Source organism: Ostrinia furnacalis, unplaced genomic scaffold (genome assembly GCF_004193835.3).
Source record: "Ostrinia furnacalis isolate ACB-3 unplaced genomic scaffold, ASM419383v2 OfSCF7173, whole genome shotgun sequence".
NCBI lineage: Eukaryota > Metazoa > Arthropoda > Insecta > Lepidoptera > Crambidae > Ostrinia > Ostrinia furnacalis.
This window is the reverse complement of record NW_021137412.1, coordinates 762525-777720: the sequence shown is the minus strand read 5'-3', so window position 1 is coordinate 777720 and position 15196 is coordinate 762525. Positions and strand designations below refer to the sequence as shown.

General features: G+C 38.4%; 1 protein-coding gene across 6 annotated transcripts in view; it reads right to left on the bottom strand.

Annotated features, from left to right (window-relative positions):
• The window catches only part of LOC114363571 (uncharacterized), a 46283-nt gene that overhangs the window by 5265 nt on the left and 25822 nt on the right, over nucleotides 1-15196 (bottom strand). For 2 of the 6 annotated variants that reach the window (XM_028319328.1, XM_028319330.1), the window contains exons 2-14: nucleotides 11789-11948; nucleotides 10858-11104; nucleotides 9508-9654; nucleotides 5793-6045; nucleotides 5328-5514; nucleotides 5073-5232; nucleotides 2970-4994; nucleotides 2300-2423; nucleotides 1953-2201; nucleotides 1765-1870; nucleotides 1429-1681; nucleotides 614-1030; nucleotides 108-267 (exon numbers count right to left, since the gene is read on the bottom strand). In XM_028319328.1, coding sequence (XP_028175129.1) covers nucleotides 108-267; nucleotides 614-1030; nucleotides 1429-1681; nucleotides 1765-1870; nucleotides 1953-2201; nucleotides 2300-2423; nucleotides 2970-4994; nucleotides 5073-5232; nucleotides 5328-5514; nucleotides 5793-6045; nucleotides 9508-9654; nucleotides 10858-11104; nucleotides 11789-11948 — 4488 coding nt within the window. Of the gene's footprint in view, nucleotides 1-107; nucleotides 268-613; nucleotides 1031-1428; nucleotides 1682-1764; nucleotides 1871-1952; nucleotides 2202-2299; nucleotides 2424-2969; nucleotides 4995-5072; nucleotides 5233-5327; nucleotides 5515-5792; nucleotides 6046-7840; nucleotides 8209-9507; nucleotides 9655-10857; nucleotides 11105-11788; nucleotides 11949-15196 lie in introns of those variants that run through there. The other 4 variants (XM_028319329.1, XM_028319332.1, XM_028319331.1 and 1 more) reach the window with 4 other exon arrangements.

Below are 15196 nucleotides of genomic sequence, written 5' to 3'. Positions count from 1 at the left end.
ATGGAAATGCGTTGTGTTGATGTTAAAATGTTTTTTCGACAGCTTTGGAAAAAGAAAATTGAGTGACCTATTTCTGAGGGGATCTTTATAGAACATCGTTTATTTACCTGATGGTGTACTCGGGCTCTCCGCGTTACTCAGCAGCTCCCACTTGAGCTGCAGCCGACGGAACTTGCCGCCAGAGTTGTTGCTGCCGTTGCCAGTGTTGCCGCTGGCGCAGCTACCCGCCGAGCTTGGCCTGAACTGCTCCTCGCCACTCGTGTCCAACTATAATGCACAGTTTGTATTTATAGGGTGTGCAGGAAGAGATGAACTTGAAAAACAATTTTAACTACCGAATTTAGAAAATGTAAGTGGAGGAATAAATTCTAGTGATAATATTTTCAAAATAACAGATAGTAAAGTCACATGACAAGGGATCTTAAATACTGCTGACACAATGAGCAAACGAAACACGTGGAAAAAGCATAAACGTGACACTGCAAATAATTGTTATAAGCCGAAAGCAGGCGGTGCCAAATAAAAGTGGGCTGCAAATGACCAGGATGAACAGAATCACAACGGGCTACCAAATGAAGCACACCGAAAACAACACAAGGCTCCACCAAGTTACCTTCGTCTCGTTATTTGGTTTACTAGGCTTATTGTTCTCTAAGCTATCGGTGTAATCGTCACTGTCATCGAAAACGAGCCGATCGAACGCCTGCATCAGCTTCGAGCCTAACTGGACACCTGACCATCTGCGGTTTGTCTCCATTTCAATCCGGCTATTGTTCGGACACATGTCGTAGCCAATCGCAGAAGGGTTGACACATGACCGCGGTCTGGTTTTCTCTAGCGTCGTTTTAACATTCGCCGAATCATTAAGCAGATCAGGGGTTGATGGTTCTTTATTTTTCGGCTCTTTATGCCTCATAATGACACTAGTCTGACAATCATCGCTCGAGAGGCCGCTCGATTGCATAGACCGCACCAGTTTCAACAAATTCCGTTGGTTCAGTGTTAGTGGTGGAGTGTTAATCGAAGTGGGCTGTTAAATACATCAAAGTTGTTTTAGCATCATGCATCATGCCGTTTGTTATTAGTTAGGAAAGTTTTGACAAGGTCAGACCGATATCGATTGTGAGACCATGCCTTTATTTGCATTTTATGAAAGCTGTGCACGAAAGTAAATGCTAAAATAATCCGCGTAGACGAGCGCGCCGTGAGTCGTGATTCGTAAGCACATGCAGTAAACAATAAAATGCAAATAAAGCGATGTCTGCTCGAGTAGGCGGGAGTTCAGTATGTATAAGGTGGTCTTTATACCCTAACGACACGCTATTATTACTTACCCGATATAGAAAATATCGAGTCTGAATAATATTGGTTAAATGTTTAGGTTATTTTACAAGATACATTATGATAATGATAACTATTGAAACTTACCCGACTAGCAGCACGCATGTCACTTTCTATCCTCTTGAAGCTGCGGTGTAGTTCACGCATTTCAAACATAAGGTCCAGAGAGAAGGGTAGCAGTTTGAGGGGCTCCAAGCTAGTGAGGAGAGTGTCTAAGAGCGCCCGACATCTAGAGTCTCCGATGCAGCCGGCAAGAATCAAGGAATCGGAATCATAGTGCTTGGCAAGAATCGATTCTCTGGTCCGTACGTATGATACCCACGCGTCCACTGACTGTGCACTGCATCGAAAAAAGTAAGTATGATAAAATGATCAAAATAACAGTATTTAAGAACAATATTGTCAAATATTAAGTTTACTTACTTCAGGAGGCCCAAGATAAATGCGTTAAATTTAACGAGACCCTCATTTACGGCATCTTCACTGTTAATCCTTAGAACCAGCTCGTTCAAAGACTTCGTTATTGGACCTAAAATAAAGATGTATTGTTTGTACTAGGTTCTTAGTGAGATAAGTCTTAAAATGAGATAAGCGTATATTAAAAGTTTTACCTTGTCTCGCTGTAGCCTCCACCATTTGCCAAACCGAGTTGTTTACAGCTCCAAATGATGTTTCAATATTCTCTTTGAGTCCATCTCTAAATATTGCATACAGAGCTGGACATAATGCATTCAATGCTATTTTAGCGCACGCTGGAGACTGTTTTGAGTCGCCTAAGAACGCTAATTCCGCCTGGTCAGTTGCGGAAGAGAAATGTTGGATTAGCATCTCAACAGCATCTGTCACATTTGAGACCAAGGCTAAAACAAAAAAATACAATTATAATCAAATTTCATTAAATACATTCAATACTCAATAAGATTATTGCTCTAAATCATGTGGATTAAATTGTTTTTACCTCTTTTTTGTGACACGTCGATAGGGTCATATTTCCCCCTTCCATCATGATGGATAGGGCTCATAAATTCATCCGGGCTTACTTCAGCTTCCTCACATATTGGTATCTCAGCCAAGTTCTTACCCTATAATAATTTAAATAATATATGTAATAAAAACAAGTTTTATAACAGTAGCATTACAGGTTACAACAGGTAAACAGATAAATGAACCATGAGTAAATAATAATTGTGGTCAGCAAACGCGAAAGGCTTGCTAATTACAGGACTAAAAAAAATTAAAAGGCGTGCTTAAAACAAAAAAAAAACACAAATCAATGTAAAAATAAAATAAAAATAACTTAGGAAACTCAGAACCAAAGGTACTCACAGAAATCAATAGGCAATGAGGCGTGAGCAATGTAGACAAAACAGAACTAATTTTACCTGATAGTGTCTTTGCGCAATCACTGCTGAAATATTGGGTGAGTTAGGTGGAGTCGTAAGAGGGTCCACTTTCAACTCGTCCACAGCCTTCAGTTGCGTTTGTTGACTTTCAGGCTTGCCCTCAGATTTCTGCGCAAAGCTCACAGATTTCTTGCTATTACAACTACTAGCGTTTGATTCTGTGGACCTCTGATTCTCTTCCTGAGATCTTTTCATTTGAAGGAATTTTGATACCTGACTCCTTACCTTTTGCACTTGATTTTGATCCCATTCATCCATATTTTGGCAATTGACCCCGCTAAGTTTAAGAAATTCTTCCAATTGTTGCAAATCTGCACTACTTATGAGTGCACCTGGAGGTGGAAATTCGGTGTACTCCATTTTCTTAGTTCTTGGTTTTGGCAATGGTGGCGTATGTGGCCTGTGGAACTTAAGTTCATTTGATTTTCCTGATTCTAGACTACTTTCTGTACCAACACCCTCATCTTGATAATATTCATTGTAGTCAGCATCTTTATCAGCAGCGTCAAGGAATTGTTGTGATAGCCTTTTAGCTGCTAAATCATTATTTTTTCTGTAATCCATGCCTTGATTTTGTAAATAATATGGCTCTTGTAGTGATCTCCTCTTAGTTTTATGTTCGGTGGCAGCTGTCATGCACACTACAGGATCTTGCATATTATATTCGTCCATTTCAAACATACTATAACGTTTTGTGTGGGAGCTGGATTTTCGTGTTTTGTCCATAGACTTACGCAAAATACTCTTCGGCAATGGTGGTCTTGGTGGGGCTAGTTCACCTTGCTTAGCGATTCTATTTTGATCAGCTAAGGAAAGTGAGCGTTTGGGAATAGATGGATTACCTCTCTGGCCTTCATTGTTGACAGCGCTTGCCTCTGAGCTAGTAGCGCTGTCATAACGGTACACAAACAAAGGATTGAAAGTACCAGCTGGAGCGGGGCTGTTTTGAGCAGAAGAATCAGTAAGCATCGTCGATGATCCACGATAACCAGAAGACGGTTGGGTTGCGGTACTTGAGCTTGACGATACAGCATTAGTGTTGCCTGCTAAGTTGTTACAATCACAGCTCATAGGTCTGTTCTTTGACTTAGGTGTATTACAGTATTTTTCTGCACATTTCGTATTATGCATCAATTCTGGTAGTTCAGAAAGAAGTTGTTTGCATTCTACGGGCAGAAGGAAGTTAAGCGAATCCCAGTCTTTGATGTGACCTACTCCTTTCTTTTTCAGCATCTCTACGTCGTTGCATGAAAATGGCCGCTTCCCTTTGACTTGCATCCTGTTTCTTTTATTTTCACTTGACTTGGCTGATACATTGACTTTTATAGGGTTCAAATAAATATTTGGTCTGCCGTTCAAGAAACTAATGTCTGGCAAGGTGTAATTTGGGTATAAAACAAAAACTGGCTTTTCACAATCGCCTTCTTTCAATTTCTCCAAGAAAGATGGTTCAACAACTTTGATAAGTTCATGTTCACGAGACATGCTTGAGAGATGTAGGCTGGATGTTTGCATACTCTTATCTATTGTATCGACTTCGATGTGAGTGGAAGTTGATTTATGGTCACAAGGTTCACGTTGTAGTAATTTATTCATCCTTGTGATTTGTGTACCATCTGACTCAGAACAACTCGAAATGCTCACACTTGTTGCAGAGGATTGAGAAGAATAAGATTTTCTAGCGTTTCTCATTTTTGACGGGCTATTCATTATATTTAAGTTTGTTCTTTTGATGTGAGGTTTATTAACAGTAGCGTACAAGTTGGATTCGCTATCACTAAGTTTTGCGCCGTCATTAGTTTCTTCTTCTTCAATTAAAACTTCATCATACACCCTATTGTTGTAAGGTATATTTCCTGGCAAATCTTCGTAAATTGTTGAATTATCATCAATAGTAGCAGGTAATTCTACTTGGGGCCGCTCTACCGGTTTAGACTCACTCGACTTTTGCTCTCCAATAGAATCTCCACTCTCACCGCCCGAACTAGATGGCCAGCATTCCGACCGGTCTAATTGATCCATGCTAACGATCCCATCGTTGCTCATGCTTTTTTGTTTCATAAATAGCTTAACTAGACTAAATTGTTGTTTTGGATGACTTTTGTCTGATGAAGATTGATTTTCAGTTGACGAAGTACTCATTGGCTCCGAATGTTGGCTTCCATGAGATGAACGATTTTGTGATACATCATACACTTTCATGCAAGTTGGAGTGCCTGTTAGTCTTTGGTTGGCTAAGAATGAGTCGACCTATAAAAAAAAGTTTTTGTAATAATTATTGTTTAGACGTAAAATATTATTTAAAATCAAATAACTTATTTTGCTTACCGTAGAGGTACTGAGGACATTCGAGTTTATGGAGCTACTCATGAGTTTTCGTCTGTAGAGATTTGGCAAACTTTGGCTTTTTATTACTGAGTTGTTCATTTCATTCATTACATCAGTCGTTTCATTTGTATCGTCATCATTATTATTTCCAGATGGATGTCTAAAATGATCAATAATTAATAATGATGTCCTTATAATGTAAATACAATAAATTGCGAATAAATCAACAAAATAACATCGTAAAATTATTCTTACCTCCTTAAGGGTGACTGACTACTCTGTTTCTTAAGCTTACTCCAAGTAGTTAATCCTAAATCGCTTCTAGCCATAGAGGTTGTTAATTTATTTGTTAATTTTTTACATCTTTCTAATAACTCTAAGTTCCTGCGCGTTCTTTCATCATTATCTAATACTACGTTCACATTTTCTTTACCCAATTTGTCTGAAATAGATGATTAACAAGAATGTAGTGAGCTTATCATGAGTAATTGAAAAACTGAATCATCTTCGTAAGTTAAGTCAACATAGTCATAATCTTGGCGAAAACAAAGATGTTTACTTTACGCTTTTGCGATAAAATTCTTAACAGTTAGATCCTTAGAAGTTGCAACTTTTAAATAGATTTTCGTTCAAAAGGAAGCAATGTCACGATTATGAGTAACACCTTTAATTATGCGGTGTAGCATGATAATAATCTGTTTATTGAAGCCGGTGACTTACCATGTTTGTGATTGACGGCTAGTTCAACGCACTCACTATCCTCGGAGTATGTGGTGAGGCTGCCCTCGAAGGCGATGGTGTAGTTATCTTTGTTGGCCTGGCAGGTGAGGATGAGGTCCTGCTCCGTGGGCAGCTCGCAGTCTAGACTGTCCACACTGAAGTGAACGCCGTGTGCCCCCTCCTTCACCGGAGAGAACAACAACTCCGACTTGCATATCGACATCGTGTTGATCGAACCGACAGATTCTTCACCCTACAGACACAAAACGGACGTTGAAGCTCGAACAATGCACCATTCTCTTAAACACATCCTAGGCGCAACTGGTTACGCTTTTGCTTATAACCATGACAAATTTGAACATAAAACGTTAACTCATTCAAATAGTGGCCCAAAAAGTAAGAAGCAGCACGTTTTCTATATCGTTCTTAGAACATTTCGAAACACATGCACTGGGTATAAACATTTACGTTTAGTTATAATTCTGGACGCGGATGTATGGCGCGTCTAATTTAAGGAACTGCACCGCTGCTTGCAACTAAGCATGAATAAACTAGGCGAGGTACACAACTAATCTAACTGGGCTATCCCAGTATCGATAAAAAAGTTCCCAATACTCTTATCGCTTGTGCTTATTGATTAGGGTTTTCGGCATTTTACTACAACATACAATAGACCAGTAGCACAAAAAATTGAATTGAAAGCAACAAAGAAGAGCCCATTCCCATTTTATAATTTACAATATGGCGGACGCGGAGCAGCTACGTTATCATTTAATGATAGATCGCCCGGAGTCCTGCCAGCAGGACTTAAAGTACTTCCGGTAGGACGCAAAATTAAAAGATCACAGTTTCGTAAGTATACATTGTACAAATTTCAAATTTACACGAAAAAATAGAGTGTTTCTCTCTCTTTCACCCAATAGTGCCCAAGATCGAAAAACGCGACTAACCGTTAGTCGGAGCCCGATGGCGCACGAGTATACACGGGGGCAGCGCGTTCGCGCTCGCGCGACACATTTTGACGCGCCGGGCGTGGAGTCGGCAACATTTTGGCGATAATATTATAATGAATGTGAAGTATTCCAGCCTAATCAAACATTTATAATTTATTTCTTGTTTTTGTTTTTAATTTGTAGTGTATTTGTAAGTGATAGGTGTAATTTCTAATACAAAGTGACGTACCAAAGTAATTAATTTAAAGTTCCTTATTATAGTTCCTATTAGTTAAGTTGAAAGAAGATAAACAAGTTTATAATATATTAAGAAAAGTAAAATACTGGTTAAACAAAATGATTCTACGACATGACTTTTTATTTAATAAACACTAACCAAGTGTTTACTACTTCTGGTGAGGATGAGTTCAAATTTGAAGGTCACCGTACTGCTGGAAGGACCAGCAAGCAAACACGTACAAATTGCGTACTGCGGGCAGGACTTGCGATAATCTTCTGGCAGGACGTTTAGAACAAAAGACCAGTCCTTCCAGAAGAGCCTTCCAGCAGGACAAAGCACCGGGCGATCTATCATTAAATTCCTTTTCCTGTTATGAATGAGGTCACAAATACTACTCATCAGAATGAACTTGCGTACTTATTGTTGTGTCATACTTTTATTGGTTTTAGTTAGAAGAATTTGGACAGATATTAGCCAAATAGCCAACTAGGTAATAATCAAATTGAGGGTAGATAAGCAAAACAATAATGAAAGTAAAACAAGTAATGATTTGATACATAAATAAACAGTATTAATCATAATGGTGTTAGTTCAAAGGAAATAATGTACCTAATTACAATGAGATAAGAAAATACGAAGAAACGAAATATTATGGTAGATAAATTATAAAATTGAGAATGTAAAGTGTAATTGCAGAGTTTTATTGAAACCCGTTGATAAAAATTTCAAACATGAGTGGCATGTGCGTGCTTAAGATGAATAAACGTTTCAAGCCGATGGTCATAATAATATTATTGATAACTTTATCAGACGTAGCACCCTGCAATAACAACGTCAACTCAAGGATTAATGGTATATGTACTCGCGTGACTCACTGAGTAATATCCATTATAAGAGTCCCAATCGTACTCGGTCACACCCATTTTTAATTCTTTCAGTTTATTTTCACTGTCTCCTAGAACCACTAAATCAATCACCAGCTCGTCCCGCACTGTGGCATCGCGCCATTTCACTGGTAGTGATTCAATATTGTAACCGTAGGGTCCACAATTGTTATCTAACGCACACACAACTATCGATTAGGTCCGTGGAATGGTCACTTTTACTGGAAAAGGAACACGTGATTGAACGCATCGCAAGAGTTTACACTGCACAGCACTCCCGCGAGCCCTGGACGCGACTGGGGCAGCGGGCGTATTAATTTTAATATTAGCCACTGCATGCTATCCTCAAACTATACAATAAATCGCAATTCTCACACTACGTCAACCTACCCGTAAGGAGTCTACACCACGACTGTTATCAAAGCGCAGTACGCCGGTACTACAGTTTAGTCATAAAGGTGCTTTGAATGTTTCGCCAATTAGCATTAAAACTGATGAGGGAATAATTAATGATGAGTGTACTAATACCGCCAAGGTTGGGCGAGGCGTTGTGCATTTATAAATTTATTTGCAGGCCCTTGTACATTGAGAAATTGACGCCCCAGAATTTTCGATTAGCGTGTTCGCAGTTTGAGAATTTATGACCGGCAGGATAGACTTCATTGGTAACTCTGTAACGCACACATGGTGGCAATATGTGCGCGGCCTCACATACGGTTAATTAAATATAGCGCACGCACACAAGGGCATGCTGAGAGGAGGGAATGACTGTATGGCCGGGGGAATAACGAGCATATTGAAACTGATTGACGCAATTCAGTGTGGACGAACGCACACATTGAAAATGGTCCTATTTTATCTTTACTATTGGTACATCCCGTGGGAGCAAAGTACTTGGTCTTTCGATGTAGGAAGCGTAGTTGTGAATGCGAGCCAGGCGCCCTGCTTTCTATGTGATGTGCATGTGTGGGGTTGGGTCCTCATGAGACTGAATAACAGTTAATTGAGGTAACGTGACGGCCATTGGCGTACAAATCAAAATCATTTAAGTACGAGAATATTCTTTGTTGAACACGTTATATAACTGCTCTTAGAGTTTCAAAATGCAACCTTTTTTACTTAGATACTTTAGTTATACTTATGTAGGCACATTTCATTTGAGTATATTTTCACCAATATCATTAAAGATGGCTTTCACCTCATTATCAAAGTACCTAATTAGGTACTAATTTTACAACTCGAGTAACTAATTAAGTTTTTTATTAAATGTTTATAAATATCAAGCATAAAAATAATAGTTTGTTTTTGTTTCAATTAAAATATCTCGTATTTTCAAATGTCTGTAAAACTCAAGAAAAGATTTTTGTTGGATAGCTAGGCGGGTTTGTAAGTAGCGACATCTGGCGTGATCTATCGTAAGCACTTTAGAAGTTATAACGGCTACAGACTAGATGGCGCTAATAGAGTATACCCATGCTATTACACCCGCAATAATCATAGCGAATTTCTATTTTATGTAATCCAATAAAGAAAATTGGGCCTTATTTATCAGCGTATTGTGTATCTATAGCGTTTGAACTGAACGTGCCGATAGCTGCAGCGGTGATCTAATGAGTGTTTTGTTTATGAAATGAAACATTTAACAGCTTCTGGCGAACCTGAAAGCTACTGTCGACACTGATACTGCTGTCGAACCGAAATCTTTCCATGAGCGAGCTTGAGATGCTGGCAAACATCTCGCCCCGGGGGTTACTCTGCAATACACCACACAAATGACCCTCATCCACCGACTCATTACTAAACAACTGAAAATAAACATACATACAATAAAAATAAAGAAACAAATACAAAAAATATAATGTTAGTTGCCAACACCATAATAAAATGGGATATTTTAATGAAACGATCTACAAAGGCAGCCAAGAATGTCAAACGCGTCGGGTGAAGGTTGGATTTCATTAGCGTGAAATTAAGCAAAATAAGATGACATCTCGCATTGAGTTTAATTTTTCTTACATTCCCTTGCTGATGATGGGAAGTTTTAAAATAGTAGGTAAATATACTCTTTAAATCTGTATACCTACTCAAAGAATAGCAAAGGCAAAATGTAATCAGTATTAAGACGAGTAACAACATCATAACAATAATTACATACATATTTATTCATTATTATTATTGAGATAAATTTTATGCTAATGCAACACTTCTCAATATGTACAAAACGTTTCATAGAAATGACATTTCATCAGATATTATCGATCATGGTGTTCTATGATTCGAAGAAATGGCTACTGCGGTGAAATTGACGACTTCACAGCACCATAACAGGAATGAAACTGATTACATTACAAAACGAAAGTTGATGCTCCGGTGGCTACCAGCCTCGCCGAATGAAATCCGACCCTTGGGACTTGATTGGAAATAAAGGTGTAAAACAGATAAATAAGTACAAGATAATCGATAAGAAAACATAACATTAATTAAGATCTTGTCCTTTTGTAACAAGGCTGATCCAATTTTGAACATACTACCTAATAAGACTGCATTTATTTTGTAAGTTGCATATTTATCAATCCTTGATCTGTGAGACCCAATTTTGCAAGATCCATATATTGCATGTAGTTAACTTATTTAATGACATAATTTGGTTTTGTATTAACATATTAATATTACTTCGGCTACCCTGAATAATTGATATCATCATCAAGCATTTCCGTATACTTTATATTTTATCTCGGTTCAGCTGAATTGGGATTGCATTTCGTTTTAGACTACATCCTAATCTTGAGTACCTACAGCATAGGCCTTTGACAATGCTGTTGCATCACAATATCATCATCCTAGAACTTGCCATACGTTTCTGTCGAAGCACTAGTAGGCCCCAAAAGATAAGGAGACTTGAAAAGAGCCCTTTTAGAGTAAGTATCAATATTGGTCAAAATTGAAAAAAAGACTTCATTTTCATATTTACGGGGTCTACGTGTAACGTGAGTACGTGACCAACTCACATCATGCGTTCTGTCGTCAATGATGGCGTCGTGAGGCAGGTTGGCGGTCATCAGCAGTGCGTGTATGTCTTCGGTCTTGAAGCTCTCCATGTCGGCCTCCGCAAGGTTCGCGTCTAGGTCCCGCGCGATGTCGTTGTACCGCGAGGTGAACTCGAAGCGCGAGGCCAGGTCGCTTATGCCCTTGTACGATGCTGACACGGAGGAAAGGACTGAGGTGTGGTGACACGAGCCGTCTCTGAAGATTGGGCTGAAAAAGAGAGAGAAAAAAATAAGTTAGATAACATAAAAATTCATATATTACTAGCGGCCGCCCGCGACTTCGTACGCGTGGATCCTGTTTTACCCCCTTTTCCCGAATTTTCTTTGCTATAAACCTCACGGAGCCCGAGACCTTTCCAACGAATGCAAAACCGTGGAAGCCGTTATAGCGTCAGGGAGGAAAACCCGACTTATTTTTATATAGTAGATTATATTTATTCAAAAGAAACCTTCCAGGGTTATTAAGGTTGAAGCAAATCTATCAAACATACTACAAAATTTGAAGTCGTTAGGAAGACCACATGTTTTAAATATCTGAGGTTTTCTGCTGAAAGGAGTCCTGCAGGGACCTTACACCTTGTAACATAAAAAAGGCTATTTTCACAGCTCTACAACAGCTTTCTGTATTACCAGCTCGGGATAAAATTATAATCGGCTAGTAATGAGAGTAAGTGGTGCAAGCAACTGTAGGCAGATGTCAGTGCAAGTTATTTAGGCTAAAATAGTTTTCGATGAAACGTTCTTCCTAGGAAAACCTCGGTATTACCTAAAACTAAATAGATGCGGAAAATCTGTTGAGGAAAGTCTGAACCATTGGTCAGCAGTTACTTCTATGACTAGACAGACTAACTTAACGAGTGGCTTAACTAACTGATGATGATGATGAACTTACTTATAGTCAAGGAACCAGAGATAGCCGGAGTTGTCGCAGTGCGCATCCAGGTCATCGTGCGCGGAGTGCTGACTGCCGGTGAGGCTGGTGTTGCTGTTGCAGTCCTCGTCCGCGGCAACCCCGGGGCTCGCCGCCTTCAGCCCCAGCCGTGGCGGTGGCCCTGGAAACGAAACACATGCACTGTTAAAATACAGTTAAGGAGGAACTGCAGCATTAGCAAAAGGTCTGCGACATGAGAGACATTGTTAAAATAGCCCTTATTTATACTGTATATACAGTTAAGAAGGACGAACTGCAGCATTAGGAAAAGTCTGTGACATGAGAGACAGACATTGTTCAAATAGACCATATTCGTATACAGGCTACAGCTAAAAAGGACGAACTGCAGCATTAGCAAAAGTCACATGATAGAGAGACACTATTCAAAATAGACTATATTCATATTATACAGAGAGACAGACACCGTTTAAAATGGATCAGCTACTTGGTACATCTTCAAATACAATGAAGGATGAAGAGACAAAAACCGTTCAATGAGCCCATTTTCAAATGCCGTTAAGGAGGACGACTTCAGCAAAACTTAATTCTTTGTAGCATCAATGCCTTAGGTACTATGGTACAAAATACTGTATCTACAGTTACCTACTTATTTTGATTATTGAAAATAAATCTGTCTGATGACTCACAAAAATCAAAGTCATCGGGACTAAAGTAAAGAGTACAAAGTTTGATTTGTATAGGTAGTCGTTACTTCGTGCATTGGCATTGTTCTTTACTCGTATAAAATTATACGACGTTAAAGCAACACAGGAAATTAGAATTTATAATAAACAAAAATGGCAGCGGGTTATTTTTGATGTCCAATGCAAATTTTTAATTAAATTCATAATCAGTTCTTTTATAAATTCAATAAGGAAATGTTTCAATACTCTATAAGTTGAGTTTGCGAGTTATCTTAAACGCATCGATGACGCGATAATCTTTGAAGGTATCGGTGAATCATGATTGTTGTAGCAAGTGGTACAAATCGCTGTTAAAAGTGGGTGGATAATTTTATGGTGGTTTATTGAGGATAAAAGTAGATAATAGAACACTCGAGTACCTACTATAAATAACCGTCTCCCGTTGGCGCCACATTACGGCGTCAAGACCGAGGTATTGAAGTAAGGCTTATACTACACTATTATGTGGCTGATTTAGATCTTAGTCATCTAGAATTCTAGATTCTAGATGCTTTTAACAGAACTTTAGAAACATGTACTGGGATTCTAACACAAGCGCAGGTCTATAATTACCCTTTCTAAAACCCATTAACATGGCTCCGGGCGAACATGACTGATTTGAGTTTTCGACACATCGTAACTAAAGCTAAAGGTCAAAGTGGCTTAAACAGGGCATACCTGACCTTCTACTAAACCATGTTTCAGGTAAAAATAGTTTTTGCATGCTTCGATCCCAAAAGGTTGATAGATAGGTAGGTAGTTCCCACGCTACGTACCTACATTCGTTCTACATTATCGTAACTGGTTATTTTTTGCCCTCAGTCAACGTACGATAGGTAACACCAATCGATGATAGATCGATAAAGTCCAGCAAAAACCAGATTGTTATTTGTGGTGTGCTTGAAACCTAAGACGTAGTGGTAGCTGTTTATTCTACTGAGCTCCCCGTGGGCGGGCCGGCTCAGACCGCTTGCCTTGTAGGGAATGTTGTGCGCATCCAGAAACAAACAAGGAAAACTGAACGATATTAGCTTTGTAGTTGAAAGCATTTTTATTGTAAAGTCACCTCTATTACAATCACATAAGATGCCAGTGTTTACGTTAATATGCCATCGTGTACCAGAGAAGGTCAGGATCAGGAATAATATTTTCTTAGAATAGTGGCTGTATATAGGTGGGACGGTTTTTGTTCTTTACTTTTATCTCTAACACAACAATTTAGTTACCTACAATTTCATTGTGCACTAAAATAAAGTGTTTAGAAATAATGGATTGAAGTATTAAACATTATGAAAAAAGAGGAGTAATAAACTGCTACATTAAGAAATTGCTTATGATCATACAATTCTAGTCTTTTTCAATAACTGAAAAATCTTTATTGCTTATTCTCTGATCAAGCATGCATATTTGAGGATAAAAACAGAAAATAATTATGCCTTGTGCTAAGGAAATTTAATGGGGTCAATCATCGTCACGGTTTGTGCTGATGGCTCTACATTTTTTGCAAAATTACTTCTAAAACAACTACATAATATAGAGCCCCAATTTATTATGTTGATGTGCGGTCGTCATACGTATGTAGCTTCTGGTACCTTTCCTAACAATTATACTCGTATATGACTTAATATAGACGCTTAGTTTAGGCTAACGCAAACGATCGACATTAGGTATTTTTATCACTTTGAAAAACTGTTAAAGTGAAAGGATAAAAAGACTGCCCTTCGCAAGTCTCATAAAGACATGGCGGACAAAACAAAAGAATCTCTACAATATTCTACATAAATTAAGAAATTGACTAATTTACTCTTCAGAGCTATTTATTTACAAAAAATTGCGGTTTTTTGCAATATTGTGGTCTGACGAAACGTCAATAGTCTGTGCATGACCATAATGTGACGCTGTTTAGATTGAATTGAACTCCTGCGCGGGGCCGGCAGACTAATCATGACGCAAGTACAGGCGGCTGCACGTCAAGGTAAACATTGTGGGGTCTTAATCAGTTGTAATACAGACGAGTTTGCAACAGAAATATTGTAGTCGGATGTGTCATCTGTACATCTGACTCATACGAGAAGCTTTGGACGGGGCGTTCGATTGTTTTTGTTACATGTTACATTAATTCATAACCCGTCCCCAGTGAATCACCTTAAGACCAGTGATTCTCCTAATATATATTGTTTTATTTAGATGGAACGGTTTGTATGAATCTTATATTAGTTTTAGAAGAGATCAATAAACATTAATCCAGAACATGAAAAGAACATTATCGCTGTCAGTTTGTTTTGACTCGTATTCGTAGTTAGAAGAAATATTGCAAGTCTTAAATTTTTACTGTACCTATCAATAGAAATCATGCTGAGTACAAATGCACAAATTCTTTTACTACAAAAAACACAGTTCTCTATATCTCTCAGATCCTTCAAACCATTTTGATCCTATGTTTTGATCCTATAATATTTAGATATTAAATCTCATTTGACGGGTGTTCGGTAATCTGCATCAACCATGATGCCATATTAAGAGTGTTCTGTTTTATTTATTTTAGATATTACAAATGACGATGCTCCGATTTCTCCATGAAACCATATAATAAACCATATACGAGGGGCGGCTGAAAAGTTTTGAGCCTAGGGTATTAAAAATGCCGATAGAAAGGTATAAAAAAAATATTTTTCTATTTAGTCTC